Raw genomic sequence first — 19,477 nt, 5'->3', positions numbered from 1 at the left:
ACTGTCAGGGGTATCCAAACGTTGGACTGAGGGAGGTGCAGCACTGTCTGAGGCATCCTAATGCAGCACTGAGGGAGCTGCAGCACGGTCCGAGGCACTCCTTCTGCAGCACTGAGGGAGGTGCAGCACTGAGGGAGGTGCAGCATTGTCAGAGGAACTCCTAATGCTGCACTGAGGGAGGTGCAGCACTGTCAGAGGCACTCCTAATGTAGCACTGAGGGAGGTGCAGCACTGTCAGAGGCACTCCTAATGCAGCACTGAGGGAGGTGCAGCACTGTCAGATGCACTCCTCATACTGTAGTGAGGGAAGTGCAGCACTCTCAGAGGCATCCTAACCCTACACTGAGCGAAGTGCAGCACTGAGGGAGGTGCAGCACTGAGGGAGGTGCAGCATTGTCAGAGGCACTCCTAATGCTGCACTGAGGGACGTGCAGCACTGTCAGAGGCACACCTAATACAGCACTGAGGGAGGTGCAGCACTGTCAGATGCAGTCCTCATACTGTACTGAGGGAAGTGCAGCACTGTCAAAGGCATCCTAATATTGCACTGAGGGAGGTGCAGCGCTGTCAGAGGCACTCCAAATGCTGCACTGAGGAAGGTGCAGCACTGAGGGAGGTGCAGCACTGTCCAAGGCACTCCTTCTGCAGCATTGAGGGAGGTGCAGCACTGTCCAAGGCACTCCTTCTGCAGCATTGAGGGAGGTGCAGCATTGTCAGAGGCACTCCTAATGCAGCACTGAGGGAGGTGCAGCACTGTCCAAGGCACTCCTTCTGCAGCATTGAGGGAGGTGCAGCAGTGTCAGAGGCATCGTAATGCAGCACTGAGGGAGGTGCAGCACTGTCCGAGGCATCCTTCCGCAGCACTGAGGGAGGTGCAGCACTGTCAGAGACATCCTAACCCTGCACTGAGCGAGGTGCAGCACTGAGGGAGGTGCAGCATTGTCAGAGGCACTCCTAATGCAGCACTGAGGGAGGTGCAGCACTGTCAGAGGCATCCTAATACTGTACTGAGGAAGGTGCAGCACTAAGGGAGGTGCAGCACTGTCAGAGGCACTCCTAATGCAGCACTGAGGGAGGTGCAGCACTGTCAGAGGCACTCCAAATGCTGCACTGAGGAAGGTGCAGCGCTGAGGGAGGTGCAGCACTGTCAGAGGCACTCCTTCTGCAGCACGGAGGGAGGTGCAGTGCTGTCAGAGGCACTCCTAATGTAGCACTGAGGGAGGTGCAGCACTGTCAGAGGCACATCTAATGCAGCACTGAGGGAGGTGCAGCACAGTCAGAGATACTCCTAAAGCAGCACTGAGGGAGGTGCAGCACTGTCAGAGGCACAGCTAATGTAGCACTGAGGGAGGTGCAGCACTGTCAGAGGCACATCTAAAGCAGCACGGAGGGAGGTGCAGCACTGTCAGTGGCGCTCGTAATGCAGCACTGAGGGAGGTGCAGCACAGTCAGAGGCAACCTAATGCTGCACTGAGGGAGGTGCAGCACTGTTGGAGGCATCCTAATGCTACACTGAAGGAGGTGCAGCATTGAGGGAAGTGCAGCACTGTCAGGGGCACTTCTTCTGCAGCACTGAGTGAATTGCAGTACTGAAAGGGGCACTCCGAATGCAGCACTGAGGGAGGTGCAGCACTGTCAGAGGCACTCCTAATGCAGCACTGAATGAGGTGCAGCACTGTCAGTGGCACTCCTAATGCAGCACTGAGGGAGGTGCAGCACTGTCAGAGGTACTCCTACTGCAGCACTGAGTGATTGCTGCACAGAAGGAGATGCTGCACTGTCAGTGGCACTCGTAATGCAGCACTGAGGGAGGTGCAGCACAGTCAGAGGCAACCTAATACTGCACTGGGGAAGGTGCAGCACTATGGGAGGTGCAGCACTGATGGAGGTGCAGCTGCTGCCTAACCTGCTGTGCTTTAACCAGCAACACATTTTCAGGAGGTGCAGCACTGTCAGAGGCACTCCTATGCTGCACTGAGGTGGGTGCAGCACTGATGGAGGTGCAGCACTGTCAGAGGCAGTCCTATTGCTGCACTGAGGGAGATGCAGCACTGTCAGAGGCAGTCCTATTGCAGCACTGAGGGAAGTGCAGCACTGTCAGAGGCACTTGTAATGCAGCAGTGAGGGTAGTGCAGCGCAGAAGGAGGTGCAGCACTGTCAGAAGCATCCGCATGCTGCACTGTTGGAGGTGCAGCGCTGTCCGAGGCATTCCTAATGCAGCATTGAAGGAGGTGCAGCTGTCAGAGGCACTCCTAATGCTGCACTGTGGGAGGTGCAGCACTATCCGAGGCACTCCTTCTGCAGCACTGAGTGAATTGCTGTACTGAAAGGGACACTCCTAATGCAGCACTGAGGGAGGTGCAGCACTGTCAGAGGCACTCCTAATGCAGCACTGAATGAGGTGCAGCACTGTCAGTGGCACTCCTAATGCAGCACTGAGAGAGGTGTGGCCCGGTCAGAGGCACTCCTATGCAGTATTGAGGGAGGTGCAGCACTGACAGAGGCAGTCCTATTGCAGCACTGAGGGAGAAGCAGCACTGTAAGGGGTACTCCTAATGCTGCATTGAGGGAGGTGCAGCACTGTAAGAGGCATCCTAATGCAGCAGTGAGGGAGATGCAGCACTGTCAGAGGCACTCCTAATGGTGCACTGAGAGAGGTGCGGCCCGGTCAGAGGTACTCCTATTGCAGCACCGAGGGAGGTGCAGCACAGAAGGAGGTGCAGCACTGTCACAGCACTCCCAGTGCAGCACTGAGGGAGGTGCAGCACTGTCAGAGGCACTCCATTGCAGCAATGAGGGAGGTGCAGCACTGTCAGAGGCACTCCTAATGCAGCACTGAGGGAGGTGCAGCACTGTCAGAGGCATCCTACCGCTGCACTGTGGGAGATCCAACACTGAGGGAGGTGCAGCACTGTCAGAGGCATTTCTAATGCAGCACTGAAGGAGGTGCAGCACTGTCAGGGGCACTCCTAATGCTGCACTGAGGGAGGTGCAGTACTGAGGGAGTTGCAGTGCTGTCCGAGGCACTCCTATTGCTGCACTGAGGGAGGTGCTGCACTGTCAGTGCACTCGTAATGCAACACTGAGAGAGATGCGGCCTGGTCAAAGGCACTCCTATTGCAGCACTGTCAGATGCACTCCTAATGCAGCACTGAGGGATTGCAGCACAGAGGGAGATGCAGCACTGTCAGAGGCACTCCTAATGCTGCATTGAGGAATTACGACACAGAAGGAGATGCAGCACTGTCAGGGGTATCCTACCGTTGCACTGAGGGAGGTGCAGCACTGTCCGAGGCATCCTAAGGCAGCACTGTCAGAGGCACTCCTTCTGCAGCACTGAGGGAGGTGCAGCACTGTCCGAAGCACCTCTTCTGCAGCACTGAGGGAAGTGCAGCACTGTCAGAGGCACTCCAAATGCTGCACTGAGGAAGGTGCAGCACTGAGGGAGGTGCAGCACTGTCCGAAGCACCCCTTCTGCAGCACTGAGGGAGTGCAGCACTGTCAGAGGCACTCCAAATGCTGCACTGAGGAAGGTGCAGCACTGAGGGATGTGCAGCACTGTCAGAGGCACTCCTTCTGCAGCACAGATGGAGGTGCAGCACTGTCAGAGGCACTCCTGATACTGAACTGAGGGAGGTGCAGCACTGTCAGAGGCACTCCTAATGCAGCACTGAGGGAGGTGCAGCACTGTCAGAGGCACTCCTAATGCAGCACTGAGGGATTGCAGCACAGAGGGAGGTGCAGCACTGTCAGAGGCACACCTAATGTAGCACTGAGGGAGATGCAGCACTGTCAGAGGCACATCTAATGCAGCACTGAGGGAGGTGCGGCCCGGTCAGAGGCACTCCTAATGCAGCACTGAGGGATTGCAGCACAGAGGGAGATGCAGCACTGTCAGAGGCACTCCTAATACTGCACTGAGGAATTGCGACACAAAAGGAGATGCAGCACTGTCAGGGGTATCCTAACGTTGCACTGAGGGAGGTGCAGCACTGTCTGAGGCATCCTAATGCAGCACTGAGGGAGGTGCAGCACTGTCCGAGGCACTACTGCAGCATTGAGGGAGGTGCAGCACTGTCAGAGGCACATCTAATGCAGCACTGAGGGAGGTGCAGCACAGTCAGAGGCATCCTAATGCTGCACTGAGGGAGGTGCAGCATTGAGGGAGGTGCAGCACTGTCAGAGGCACTCCTAATGCAGCACCAAGGGAGGTGCAGCACTGTTCGAAGCACTCCTTCTGCAGCACTGAGTGAATTGCAGTACTGAAAGGGGCACTCCGAATGCAGCACTGAGGGAGGTGCAGCACTGTCAGAGGTACTCCTTCTGCAGCACTGAGGGATTGCTGCACAGAGGGAGATGCTGCACTGTCAGAGGCACTCCTCATACTGCACTGGGAAAGGTGCAGCACTGAGGGAGGTGCAGCACTGTCAGAGGCAGTCCTAATGTAGCAATGAGGGACGTGCAGCACTGTCAGAAGCATCCTCATGCTGCACTGTTGGAGGTGCAGCGCTGTCCGAAGCATTCCTAATGCAGCATTGAAGGAGGTGCAGCACTGTCAGAGGCTTCCTAATGCTGCACTGAAGGTGGTGCAGTACTGAGAGAGTTGCAGTGCTGTCTGAGGCACTCCTATTGCTGCACTGAGGGAGGTGCAGCACTGTCAGTGCACTCGCGATGCAACACTGAGTGAGGTGCGGCCTGGTCAAAGGCACTCCTATTGAAGCTCTGAGGGCGGTGCAGCACTGTCAGAGGCAACCTAATGCTGCACTGAGGGAGATGCAGCGCTGTCAGAGGCACTCCTATTGCTGCGCTGAGGGAGGCTCAGCACTGTCTGTGGCACTCGTAATGCAACACTGAGGGAGGTGCGGCCCAGTCAGAGGCACTCCTATTGCAGCTCTGAGGGCGGTGCAGCACTGTCAGAGGCACTCCTAATGCAGCACTGAGGGATTGCAGCACAGAAGGAGATGCAGCACTGTCAGGGGTATCCTAACGCTGCACTGAGGGAGGCTCAGCACTGTCTGTGGCACTCGTAATGCAACACTGAGAGAGATGCGGCCTGGTCAAAGGCACTTCTATTGCAGCTCTGAGGGCGGTGCAGCACTGTCAGAGGCATCCTAATACTCCACTGTGGGATGTGCAGCACTGTCAGAGGCACTCCTAAAGCAGCACTGAGGGAGGTGCAGCGTTATCCGAGGCGTTCCTAATGCAGCATTGATGGAGGTGCAGCACTGCCAGAAGCAACCTAATGCTGCACTGAGGGAGATGCAGCAATGTCAGAGACATCCTCATGCTGTACTGAGGGAGATGCAGCACTGTCAGAGGCACTCCTATTGCTGCACTGAGGGAGGTTCAGCACTGTCTGTGGCACTCCTAATGCAGCACTGAGGGATTGCAGCACAGAGAGAGATGCAGCACTGTCAGAGGCAATCCTAATACTGTACTGAGGAATTGCAACACAGAAGGAGATGCAGCACTGCCAGGGGCACTCCTAATGTAGCACTGAGGGAGGTGCAGCACTGTCAGAGGCATCCTAACGCTGCACTGAGGGAGGTGCAGCATTGAGGGAGGTGCAGCACTCTCAGATGTGCTGCCTTCCAGTTCCTACAGACAGTGTTTCTTCTTGGAAATTGAAACAGAAAGTCGAACAGTGGCTCTGGATTGGGCTCAGTGGCGAGCCCGTGTTTTCAGTATTATCCATGAGGCATTCGGAACAGAGGAATGGGATGCATTTCACCCTCAAGTATAGAAACTCAGTGCAGGGATAGGACATTCGGCCCTTCAAGCCTGCTATGCCATCCTATTTGATCATGGTTGGTTTTCTGACTCAGTATCTTGTTCCTGCTATCTCTCTTTTGATCCCTTTAGCCTTAAGAATGCAAACATTTTCTCAATTAAATTAACTCAGAGCTAATCAATTTGTTTTTCTCTCTACTTGCCCTGGCTTCATAACCTTTAATTTGGAGATAGTGAGGGCCACAACTACTGGAGAGTAAGAGTCGATAAAGTATCGCTGCTGGAAAAGCACAGCAGGTCAGCTAGTATCTGAGGAGCAGGAGAATTGACATTTCCGACATAACCCTGCACCAGTCCTGATGAAGGGTCACGCCTGAAACGTCAACTCTCCTGTTCCCCGGATGCTGCCTGACCTGCTGTGCTTTTCCAGTGTCACACTTTGCCGACTCTCCTTTAGCCGTAACTGCCAAAATGGTGCAAAATGAGAAAGGAGCTTCCTTACTCTGCGGGAACTTTGGTGGGTTGTCGTTGACATCGGTTAGGGTGATCGTCACTTTTGTCGTTCCAGAGAGACCTCCCATGTGGCCTCCCATGTCCTTCGCCTGTATCACCACAAGATACTCCTCCCTCGCTTCCCGATCCATGTTCGGAAGAGCCGTCCTTATGATGCCTTGATAGAGGAGATAGGAAGGAACGTATTATATTCTTGTACCGTTCAGTGTACTACTGTTAAAGATAATGGACATGATCCTGTGCTGAGCCGAAAGTTAAAACCCTTGTGGATATTGAACTTATTAGCTAACACTCACATTGCATTTTTAACATGACGATAGGTTCCAAGTCACATTTTATTTTGGCATCATAACATCTGTGGATGTTGGTAAGGTACTGAATAAGACAAGAACCCTTGGTGTTGTGGGTAGTATATTAATAAGGAATTGGTCAGCCTGAAGTCAGAGTTGACATGTAAATGGAAAATCTTTAGGATGTCAACAGGGCCATAGTTATTTACAATGTATAGTAATGACTTGGATGAGGGAAGTGAATGTGCAATAATATATTTATAGGACAGTTCGAGAGTTGACTCAGTCAGGCTGATAGCTGAGTGGCTCCAGTGCGCCTTGCTGATCTCTGGAGAACAAAGAACAACTGATCAGGATTCCTGCTCATTGCTGTCAGCACTTTGACTGAGAAATGAGAAGAGCTGGGTGCAACTTGACCACAGAATCCCTACAATGTGGAAGCAAGCCATTTGGCCTATTGGGTCCACACCAACCCTACAAGCTGCATCCCACCCAGACCCACACCTATAACCTATCTACCCACCTCCATAACCAGCGTTCCTCAAACATTCCAGAAGATTCCCCCAGCCTCTGGAACTGCTCGGACGCCATTAGCCATGCGGCTGGTGCAGCTGCCAACCCCACGCTGATTGATGATGTCACTTCCGCCCTCATTATGGCCACTCCCACAGCCACTTCCGCCCCTCACAATTCCTCATACGTCACACGTGACATCACTTCCGCCCCTCACATCATCGCTGATGTCACACGCTCAGTGACTTCCACCATTCCTACTGCCATGTCTGCCACCACGTCTGCCCCCACCAGCGCCACTCACCTGCATTCTGCTGACCCGCCCCCCACAGATCCCACTGTCACTATCCCCACCCCCAGAACCCCGAGGGGAACACTACCCCTGCTCATGACTCCACCCCCATTCCCCCCACCATCACACCCACTCCAGTTACTGGCTCCACCCCCACTCCCAGCTCCACAACCACACAACTCCCAGCTCCCAGCCCTGCCGAGTTTTCACCATCCCTCCAGACCTCCCCCTCACTGAGGATGAATGATCAGTCCTCAGCAAAGGACTCACCTTCATCCCCCTCCGTCCACGCATCAATGAATTTAATACACGCCGTGACGTCGAACAATTCTTCCGCTGCCTCCACCTCCGAGCTTACTTTCACAATCAGCATTCCCGCCCACCTTCCGAGGACCTCTTCGCCCATCTCCAACACACTGGATGCACCTGGACACCCCGCGCTGGCCTATTACCTGCCCTCAAGCTCTTCATTTCTAATTGCCACCGGGACATTAACCGCCTCAATCTGTCTACCCCCGTCCCCCCACTCCAACCTCTCACCCTCACAAAGCACAGCGTTTCAATCCCTCTGCTCTAATCCCAACCTCACCATTAAGCCAGCAGATAAAGGGGGTGCAGTGGTAGTCTGGCACACTGACCTCTACACCGCTGAAGCCAAACGCCAACTCGAGGACACCTCTTCCTACCGCCCCCTCAGCCATGACCCCATCCCCCATCACAAAGGCATCACTCCCGGACCATACAGAACCTCATCACCTCAGGAGATCTCCCACCCATAGCTTCCAACCTCATAGTCCAGCCACCCCGCACTGCCCGGTTCTACCTGTTCCCATGATCCACAAGCCTGACCACCCTGGCTGACCCATTGTCTCAGCATGCTCCTGCCCCACTGAACTCATCTCTACCTACCTCAACACTGTCCTATCCCCCCTAGTCCAGGAACTCCCCACATACGTTCGAGATACCACTCATGCCCTCCACCTCCTCCAAGACTTCCATTTCCCTGGCCCCCAACGCCTCATCTTCACCATGGATATCCAATCTCTCTACACCTCCATCTGCCATGACCAGGGCCTCCAAGCCCTCTGTTTTTTCCTCTCCAGACATCCCCAACAGTACCCTTCCACCGACACTCTCATTCGTTTGGCCGAACTGGTCCTCACCCTGAACAATTTCTCCTTCGAATCCTCCCACTTCCTCCAGACCAAAGGGGTAGCCATGGGCACACGTATGGGCCCCAGCTATGCCTGTCTCTTTGTTGGCCACGTAGAACAGTCCATCTTCCATAACTACACCGGCACCACTCCCCACCTCTTCCTCCGCTATATTGACGACTGCATTGGCGCCACCTCGTGCTCCCACGGGGAGGTTGAGCAATTCATCAACTTCACCAACACATTCTACCCTGATCTTAAATTTACATGGACCATATCTGACACCTCCCTCCCCTTCCTGGACCTCTCCATCTTCATTAATGATGACCGACTTGACACTGACATTTTTACAAACCCACCGGCTCCCACAGCTACCTGGATTACAACTTTTCCATCCTACCTCTTGCAAAAATGCCATCCCGTATTCCCAATTCCTCTGTCTCCGCCGTATCTGCTCCCAGGAGGACCAGTTCCACCACAGAACACACCAGATGGCCTCCTTCTTTAGAGACCGCAATTTCCCTTCCCACATGGTTAAAGATTCCCTCCAAAGCATCTCGTCTACATCCCGCACCTCCGCCCTCCAACCCCTCCCCTCCAACCGTAACAAGGACAGAACGCCCCTGGTGCTCAACTACCACCCTACCAACCTTCACATAAACCAAATCATCTGCCGACATTTCCGCCACCTCCAAACAGACCCCACCACCAGGGATATATTTCCCTCCCCACCCCTTTCCGCCTTCCGCAAAGACCGTTCCCTCAGTGACTACCTGGTCAGGTCCACGCCCCCCTACAACCCACCCTCCTATCCTTTACCTTCCCCTGCCACTGCAGGAACTATAAAACCTGCACCCACACCACCTCCCTCACCTCTATCCAAGGCCCTAAAGGAGCCTTCCACATCCATCAAATTTTACCTGCACATCCACCAATATCATTTATTGTATCCGTTGCTCATGGTGCGGTCTCCTCTACATTGGGGAGACTGGATGCCTCCTAGCAGAGCGCTTTAGGGAACATCTCCCGGACACCCGCACCAATCAACCACATCGCCCTGTGGCCAACATTTCAACTCCCCCTCCCACTCAGCCGAGGACATGGAGGTTCTGGGCCTCCTTCACTGTTGCTCCCTCACCACCAGACACCTGGAGGAAGAACGCCTCATCTTCCACCTCGGAACACTTAAACCCCAGGGCATCAATGTGGACTTCAACAGTTTCCTCATTTCCCCCACCTCACCAGAGTTCCAAACTTCCAGCTCAGCACTGTCCCCATGACTTATCTGGACTTGCCCTACCTGCCTATCTCCTTTTCCACCTATCCACTCCACCCTCTCCTCCCTGACCTATCACCTTCATCCCCTCCCCCACTCACCCATTGTACTCTATGCTAATTTCTCCCCACCCCCACCCTCCTCTAGCTTATCTCTCCACGCTTCAGGCTCTCTGCCTGTATTCCTGATGAATGGCTTTTGCCCGAAACGTCGATTTTACTGCTCCTCGGATGCTGCCTGAACTGCTGTGCTTTTCCAGCACCACTAATCCAGAATCTGGTTTCCAGCATCTGCAGTCATTGTTTTTACCAATTTCCCATGGCTAACCCACCTAGTCTGCCCATCTCTGGACACTATGGGGCAAGTTAGAGACTAAAAAGCTGCAAATGCTGGAATCCAAAGTAGAGAGGCAGGAGGCTGGAAGAATGCAGCAAGCCAGGCAGCATCAGGAGGTGGAGAAGTCAATGTTTTGGGTAGTACCTGAAAAAGGATTATACCCAAAACATTGACTTCTTCACCTTCAGATGCTGCCTGGCTTACTGTGCTCTTCCAGCCTCCTGCTTGTCTACTATGGGCAATTTCCCATGGCCAATCCATCTAACCTGCTCATCTTTGGGTTGTGGGGGGAAACCGGAGCACTCAGAGGAAGCCCACGCAGACACGGGGAGAATGTGCAAACTCCATACAGACAGTCGCTGGAGTCTGGAATTAAACCTGGGTCCCTGGCGCTGTGAGGCAATTTAGTGAGCCACTGTGCTGCCCCTAAAGTTATTAGGCATCATCCTTGTTGAGAGTGTGGTGCTGAATCAGGACAGCAGGTCAGGCAGCATCTGAGGAGCAGGAGTGTCTACGTTTTGGGCATAAGCCCTTCATCAGGAATGTCAGCGGTCATTGTCTTTTTTAAAGACAGTGAGCCAAGATTCATTGCCGAGGGTCTGAGATCAGTGGGTATAGCTTCCTCCTTGCCTCTGAGTCAGGAGGTTATGGGATTAAGTCAGAACACGAGGCCTCAAGGACACAAACGATGTTAATGTAGAGCGAGTGCTACACTCCTGCAGGAGCTGTCCTTTGCACCAGAAGCTGAACTGAGCCTTAATTCTGTGGATGCAAAAGCATTCCATGTTGCTACTCTGAATAAACATGTGTACTTTCTCACCAAAATCTTATCTCTGAACCAACATGCCAAAAGAAACAAGATTGGCTGGACATTTACCACACTGCTGTTTTCCAGAGCTGGCTGTCGGCAAATTGACTGCCATGTTTGCCTGTGCCAGAACAGGTGATACAGCACATGCCTGCAATATTCCTCTTCTGAAGCCAAATCAAGGACAGTGAACAACATTTTCAATCCAATCCTACTTTTCTGGATCTCCATCGGCATCCCTCAGAGATTGACCCAAATGTTGCTCATTCATTGGACTGAAGAAATTTGATTGGATTCAGCGGAATGTCAGAATCGTCACTCTGTCTCTCATTGAGGCACTTCAAAGAGTCAGTGCACTTAAAATAAAAAGTGCTTGACTGTCTGCAAAGTGTTGTGGGAATTCCTATGGTAATGAACATCACTTTCAAAATGCAGGTTTTCTTTCTAATCTTTCCTTGTGGCTCATTCTCCTCCAATATGTGAATGAGCCCTGGAGATAAACATTCAGAGGAAACCATAGCCAAAATACTAAAAGACTCTTTCACAAGCAGTTCCAAGGACCGAGTATAAAAGCAAATTAGTCCCGCTTCCCTCATCTGAATAAATTATGCAAATACAAAATGCCTGTATAACGCTCTGTAAACCACCAGAGTGATATAAAACACAAGGTTATATTGTTTATAAACTTTAAAAATTGCTTTACAGTTGCTCTGTTCCCACTCCTGGACAGTAATGAGGTTCAGTCTTATTTAATGCCTATTATGGCTCAAGAGAAACTGCATTGTTAACCATGGTTACGGTCCCAAAACAAACCTAATTTTCATTTAGAAACAGCACTTTTCCCTGGTATTTCAGTTTTGTTTCATTTTCAGTAAAAGGACGGAAAGCAGAGCAAGAGAGTGCACGCAAGAGAGACAGAGAGAGACAGAGAGAGACAGAGAGAGAGCACAAGAGAGAGCACGAAAGAGAGCACAAGAGAGAGTGAGAGAGAAAGCATGAGAGACGGAAAGAGAGGAAGAGAGAGCAATGAGAGAGAGCATGGGAGAGAAAGAGAGCACTAGAGAGAGAGCACGAAAGAGAGAGGGAGCAAGAGAGAGAGAGAGAGACAGAGAGAGACAGAGAGAGAGCACGAAAGAGAGCACAAGAGAGAGCACAAGAGAGAGCACAAGAGAGAGTGAGAGAGAAAGCATGAGAGACGGAAGAGAGGAAGAGAGAGCAATGAGAGAGAGCATGGGAGAGAAAGAGAGCACGAGAGAGAGAGCACGAAAAAGAGAGGGAGCAAGAGAGAGAGAGAGAGAGCACAAGAGAGAGCACAAGAGAGAGTGAGAGAGAAAGCATGAGAGACGGAAAGAGAGGAAGAGAGAGCAATGAGAGAGAGCATGGGAGAGAAAGAGAGCACTAGAGAGAGAGCACGAAAGAGAGAGGGAGCAAGAGAGAGAGAGAAGAGTGAAGTGGAGTGACTGGAAGAAGGGGAGGGAAAAGGAGAGAATGTGAGAAAGGGGAGGCAGGAGAGAGTGGGAGAAGAGGTGAGAGACAGTTGATAGAATGGCTATCCATTAGCAAACACACTGCTGTAGTTAGCACCTACAACACACTGACTGTGGCATTTTGTGGAGGAGGTTCACCCTCCTTCCGAAGGAATGCAGGGATGGGCATTTAAAGTAGATTTGCTGATTTTTGAGGAGGATTGAAAAGCAGGATGGCAGTGATTGGAGAATTAGGTGATAATTTCAAAGGGAAGCAGAGTCACGATTTAAGCTCTGAGTAAATATTATATCTATTTTCAGAAGGTAATCCATGCTTTCTCATTTTAGAAAGTTCTGAATTCACTATTCAGAGAAGTGACAGGTGTTAAACATGAGTCAGGGGTGCGATTCATATCTACCTGTGGTTCAATCTCACAGCAGCTGTGTAATAAATCACAGGAGCAGGAGTACGCCATTCATCCCATCAAGTCTGTTCTCTCACTTAATAAAACTGGTTTGAGCTATATCACAAAACCATGATTGATCTGTATCATAAATCCGTTTAAGCCCCGTATCATTTGATACCTTCACCAAACCAAAACTTATCAGTGTCAGTCTGAGAATGTACTAATGATTCCCAATGTCCAGACTTTTCTGTGAGAGACAGTTCTAGATTTTGACAATCGTTTGAGTGAAGAATTGCTCCTATTTTAAGACTGTAATTTCCATTCCAATAACAGAGGAAACATCCCTACTCCTTTAAACATTTCAATGCCTCAATATCTCGACTGTACCATCCTTCAGTCTTTATTTTGTAATATTCAATATTAGAATATAAATATTGCTGGCAAGTCAATATTAAATGTCCATCCCAACCTGTCCTCCAAAGTTTGGTAAACCACCTCCTCAAAACATTACAGTCCGTGTCATCTAGGTGCTGAGTATGCCTTGCGCATGGACCGTTAAGCGATGGGTTTTCTCAGTAATCCAGAAGCTTCATCTTTGTGTTTTTATTTCAGTTATCTTTACCTGCTGCTGCAACATTTATGTCATCCCATGTAACAAAGCAAACTTAGCACGTGGGGGATATGGGCATCAATTTAAGACTGGGATGATCAGGAATGTGTAAAAAGTGAGGTCTGCAGATGCTGGAGATCAGAGCTGAAAATTAGATTAGATTACTTACAGTGTGGAAACAGGCCCTTCGGCCCAACAAGTCCACACCGACCCGCCGAAGCGCAACCCACCCATACCCCTACATTTACCCCTTACCTAACACTACGGGCAATTTAGCATGGCCAATTCACCTGACCTGCACATCTTTGTGACTGTGGGAGGAAACCGGAGCACCCGGAGGAAACCCACGCAGACACGGGGAGAATGTGCAAACTCCACACAGTCAGTCGCCTGAGTCGGGAATTGAACCCGGGTCTCAGGCGCTGTGAGGCAGCAGTGCTAACCACTGTGCCACCATGCCGCCCGGTGTGTTGCTGGTTAAAGCACAGCAGGTTAGGCAGCATCCAAGGAACAGGAAATTCGACGTTTCGGGCCAGAGAAGGGCTCTGGCCTGAAACGTTGAATTTCCTGTTCCTTGGATGCTGCCTAACCTGCTGTGCTTTAACCAGCAACACATGATCAGGAATGTCTTTTCTCAGAGGATTGAAAGTCGTTGCAACTCATTCTCGCAAAGAACAGTGGAAGCAGAGCTCCTGTGTACATTTAAGGCTGAGATCAATAGACTTTTGATTTGTTGGGGAATCATAGGTTACAGGGAAAATGCAGGAAAGTGGGCATGAGGAATGTTAGATCAGCCACGATCCTAATGAATGGCAGAGCAGGCTCGAGGGGCTGAATGGCCTACTCCTGTTCCTATTTCTCACGGTCTTATTGAAAATATTTATTACAGCTCACTAATATACAGTTTATACTTTCACAGACATACCCATATCTGAGCTAACATTCAGGTTTTGCTTGACAAAGTGTAATATGCTCTCATTAGTGTGTCATGTTACAAGTGGCCCCAGTTAAGCTGCAGTCAGATGGCATGGTGACTCAGTGGTTAGCACTCCTGCCTCACAGCGCCAGGGATCTGGGTTCAACTTCAGCCTCAGGCAATTGTCTGTGTGGAGTTTGCACGTTCTCCCTGTGTCAGTGTGGGTTTCCTGTGGGTGCTCTCGTTTCGTCCCACAGTCCAGGTGGATTGACTGTGCTAAATTATCTCTTGTAACCAGGGATACGTGTGCTAGCCATGGGAAATCCAAGGTTACAGCGACAGAGTAGGAGAATTAGTGTGGGTGGGATGCTCTTTGGAGAGTCAGTATGGATTGTTGGGCCAAATGGCCTGTTTCCACAGCCATAGGTGTTTTATTCAGTCTGAGACCTATAGACATAAGGAGTTCACAATGATAGAAAAGACATCATGAGCCTGTCTACTAAAGGCATGCTGACATACTGTGAATGTAAAAGGCATACTGATCATGAGGCATAACACAACATGCATGATCGTTAATAATGAGACTAGCATGGTATTCCAGATTTGTTTCTCTTGTCATCATGATAGAATTTGAATTCATTTCCATTTGAACTAGTCCAGTAACATTAACACTGCGCTACCATTCCCTTTAAAGTCTTGGCAATACAAGTCAAGTTTATACAACCTGTCCTCATAAATTATCTCTGATATTGTTCCAGTGATTCTACATTGGTTCTCTTCCAAAGCTATTCCATCCTTTCCCAGGTTTATTGGCCAAGACTTGAATGCAGCATTCCAGATGTGTTTTGCCTGGGGTTTGCTAAACCTTTAAAATTATCCTGACAACCCCCCGGAATTAAAGATTACTGACCAGGAACGTGCTGCATCCAACAGGCAGGAGAAAACTCTTAGCAGGATGAAAATAAAGGGTACTTCCTTTGAACCCATTTGGCTGTTATGGAAATGTTGGAGAATGGAGTTAAGTGATGAAAACCTCCCGGAATATATTCATTCAGGTTGGCAATCTATAAATTTTGAGCAAATCATCTGTACTGCTGAAGTGAAGCTTCGTCTTGTAATTCAATCACATTGTGAGATGAATTTCAACAGTCCGCTCAGCCCTTCCACCGCTCTGCTCATATGGAAGAGTGATGCTCATACCTGTCTGAGGTTCCACTGAGAAGTAAGGCTGACCCTCGAGAATGCTATACACCAGCCGGGCACTGTTCCCGTAAGATGGGTCATCGGCGTCCGTGGCTGTGACTTGAATGACAGAGGTTCCTGAAAGAGATGGAGATGATCTCATTGTCAAAGGCAGCGAGGGAGTGATAAATGGAGACAGCACATGAAAGAGTGCACAGCATCCAAACCTGAGCCTTCCCATTCATCACGCTGTCAGAAGCCTGTACCTTGAGCTGTCAATGTTGTGGTGCAAGTGTTTTGTTACAAAACCTATGGCTAACGACACCAGGTACACATCTGTCAGCACTTTAAAAGGGATGTGAAGACATCTTACAAGGATAATACTGGCATCGAGAGAGGCAGCTAATCTTGAGATTATGCCAAATATGTTACATTACAGTGACGTCAGATCAAATGGAACTGGAAACAGTTCTGAAGGAGAAACATAACAGGCTTGAAAGGTTAACTCTATTTCTCTCTCTCCAGATATGCCAGGCCTGCTGAGTTTCTCCAGCACTTTCTGTTTTCATTTGAAATAGAACTGAAGCTTGGGGCTGTCAAGTTCCTGATAAGATAACCTTGCTACTACCCTCTGTGCATAGCTGTATTGAATTATACCTGTTCAGTCATACAGTCATAGAGTCATAGAGATGTACAGCATGGAAATTGACACTTCGGTCCAACCCGTCCATGCCAAACAGATATCCCAACCCAATCTAGTCCCACCTGCCAGCATCCGGCCCATATCCCTCCAAACCCTTCCTATTCATATACCCGTCCAGATGTCTTTTAAATGTTGCAATTGTACCAGCCTCCACCACTTCCTCTGGCAGTTCATTCCATACACGTACCACCCTCTGTGTGAAAAAGTTGCCCCTTAGTCTCTTTTATACCTTTCCCCCTCACCCCAAACCTATGCCCTCTAGTTCTAGACTCCCTCACCCCAGGGAAAAAACATTATTTATTTATCCTATGCATGCCCCCCCATGATTTTATAAACCTCTATAAGGTCCCCCCTCAGCCTCCAATGCTCCAGGGAAAACAGCCCCAGCCTGTTCAGCCTCTTCCTGTAGCTCAAATCCTCCAACCCTGGCAACATCCTTGTAAATCTTTTCTGAACCCTTTCAAGTTTTACAACATCTTTCTGATAGGAAGGAAACCAGAATTGCACACAATATTCCAACAGTGGCCTAACCAATGTCCTGTACAGCCGCAACATGACCTCCCAACTCCTGTACTCAATACTCTGACCAATAAAGAAAAGCCTACCAACACCTTCTTCACTATCCTATCTACCTGTGACTCCACTTTCAAGGAACTAAGCAACCTGCACGCCAAGGTCGCTTTGCTCAGCAACACTCCCTAGGACCTTACCATTAAGTGTATAAGTCACAGGAGTGCTGATCTCACATGACCACATGTAGTGCCTGAGCACTTTCTTGAGGCAGGGTAAATATTGGCATCTTAATATAAATCAGTAACTCTTGTGCATTACATATACTACACAAAGAGAAAAACTGAGGGATAATCATCAATCAAAACATGTTGAGAGGCAGGATTAGCTTCCCCGTACTTTGTAAAGACTACATATTATCATGCTCACGGGTTCACCAATCGAGCTGATGTGTGTCTTCGGTTTGAAAACTGCTGCTGTAAATCTGTATCATTCAGGTATTGTCAGCAGCTAATTAAGTGTTTACAGCACTTTAACAATTGATTTAATGTATTGAGCTGAGCAACGTCAATGCTTGGAAATGAGAATTTATACCCATTGTAATGCAGGATATCATTAAACACTCCCCGGACTACTATAGCATGGAAGCAAGTTTGGAGGCTCAAAGTGTAATTGCTGGAGAAGCTCAGCGGGTCTGGCAGCAGCTGTAGAGAAAGATACAGCATTAACAGGACAGAATTCTGGGTGAAGGAGGAGTTTGGGAAGCGGGTCAAAAATCCATCCATGCATCCACGAAGGAAAGTAGAAACATATTGATATTTTGGTGGAAAGCAATTTGGAGCCAATAAGACGCCGCTCTGCAATGCAGGCAATCTGCCTCCGTATGTTGGAAGAGCCTTTGTAAACCAGTTAAGCAAATCAATTGATCTCCCAGAGAGCCACCAGCCAATGTAGTAAAACAACATGATTTTGAGAAGATATTGGGCACCATCTGTCTGCTAGCTCATCAGTAAAATTCCAGCTGCGAACCCTTTCTTCCCTCTCTCCACAGATGCAGCCCAACCTACTGAATGATGCTGACATCTTCTGTATTCACAGCTAAAGACTATAAGACATAGGAGTAGGAATTAGGCCATTTGGCCCATCGAGTTTGCTCCACCATTCAAGCATGGCTGATAGGTTTTTCAACTCAATTTTTCCACTTTCTTCCCATAACCTTTGATCCCATTGGCAATCCATAACTTACCTATCTTTGTTTTAAATAAATACAATAACCTGGCCTCCTTCTGTGGCAGTGAATTTCTCAGATTCACCACTCTCTGTCTGAAGAAGTTTTTCCTTATCTCTGTTCTAATAGGTCTTCCCTTTACTGTAAGGCTGTGCCATCAGGTCCTCATCTCTCCTGCCAATGGAAACATCTTCCCAACATCAACCCTGTCCAGGCCTCTCAGCATTCTGTAAGTTTCAATCAGATCCCCCTCTCATCCTTCCAAACTTCACCAAGTCCCAGAGTCCTCAAACATTCCTCACATATTAAGCCTTCCATTCCTGGGACCATTCTTGTGAACCTCCTCTCGGCCCACTCCAGTGCCAATATATCTTTCCTGAGCTATGGGGCCCAAAATTGTTCACACTACTCTAAATGTGGTCTGACCGGAGCCTAAAGTGTATATCGGAAACAAAGTGACACTCCCTCCCCACTGCCCTTTCAGTTTACCTCATTCCTAGCTCCGAAGGGTGCCAATTAAAGTAAATCTGTGATGTCCCATTGTTCACTCTCCAGCACTCTGACTGAGGAAGAAGGTCAGAAACCATCCTGATTTTGGCTGTGCCCCAGAAAGTCTAAAACTTATCCCACTCCCCACTCAATATCCTTTTCAGATTCAAAATCTTTATACACCACTGATTCAAACATGACTCTTACCTTCCACTACCAAACATGGAGAGACACTCAACACCTGCAACAGGCTGGAAGAGTTCTGTGAGTCTACGTGTTCCTGAAAATGTTGACGCTACTCTTGAGGCTACTCTGTGTCTGATTAAGTCTTCTTTCAACTGACCCCGGAAAATTGGATCGCGATTCGATGCATTGAGATTCTATGTCACATCTGTCTAGTTATGTAAAGTGTGACATGGAAATTGATTGTGGTTTCTCTCTTCTTTATTCTTTCATGGGATGTGTGTGCCATTGGCAAGACCAGCATCTCTCACCCTTCCCTAACTCCCCTGAATTGAAGGTTTGCTCAGCCACTTCAGAATCACTGTGGTTCTGGAGTCACATGTAGGCCAAACCAGTTAAGGATGGTAGATATTCACTTGGAATATTTGGTTTCATGGTCACTATGACTCCACAAAGTCATTTGGTCTCTGTTCTGCCATTCAGTAAGATCATGGTGGATCTAATGTCCTTTCTTGAGTCACCTTCGTCTCTTGTGGCTCAAAACTTTGGATATGGTTCATGGATCAGCATTGGAACTGTGAAGTCCAGACATAACAAAAACATTGAGAAGAGTTTCAGAAGCAGACAGACTGTTGAGGATTGGACATAGGAGAAAGTGAGGGCTGCAGATGTTGGAGATCAAATCCAGGCAATGCTACAGGCTGTTTGGGTAATTGAGTGAATTCAGGTCAGGATCGAATGGTTGCAGTCTCACAGAGAGAGGGATGGAATCAGTGACTAGGAAACAGAGATGGCTGCAAGGGCTGAAGGCAAGTGCTTTGATTTTCCAATGTTCAGTTGCGAAGACATTTCTGCTCAGCTAATCGTGGAC

General features: G+C 49.5%; 1 protein-coding gene across 4 annotated transcripts in view; it reads right to left on the bottom strand.

Annotated features, from left to right (window-relative positions):
- Positions 1-19,477, bottom strand: part of LOC132823865 (cadherin-11-like) — a 270,392-nt gene that overhangs the window by 76,864 nt on the left and 174,051 nt on the right. For all 4 annotated transcript variants that reach the window (XM_060837936.1, XM_060837935.1, XM_060837938.1 and 1 more), the window contains 2 exons: positions 15,512-15,631; positions 6,233-6,400 (listed from right to left, as the gene is read on the bottom strand). In XM_060837936.1, the coding sequence (XP_060693919.1) occupies positions 6,233-6,400; positions 15,512-15,631 (288 nt within the window). The remainder of the gene's footprint in view (positions 1-6,232; positions 6,401-15,511; positions 15,632-19,477) is intronic.

The sequence above is a fragment of the Hemiscyllium ocellatum genome, chromosome 17 (assembly GCF_020745735.1).
Source record: "Hemiscyllium ocellatum isolate sHemOce1 chromosome 17, sHemOce1.pat.X.cur, whole genome shotgun sequence".
NCBI lineage: Eukaryota > Metazoa > Chordata > Chondrichthyes > Orectolobiformes > Hemiscylliidae > Hemiscyllium > Hemiscyllium ocellatum.
This window is presented reverse-complemented; position numbering and strand designations above follow the sequence as displayed.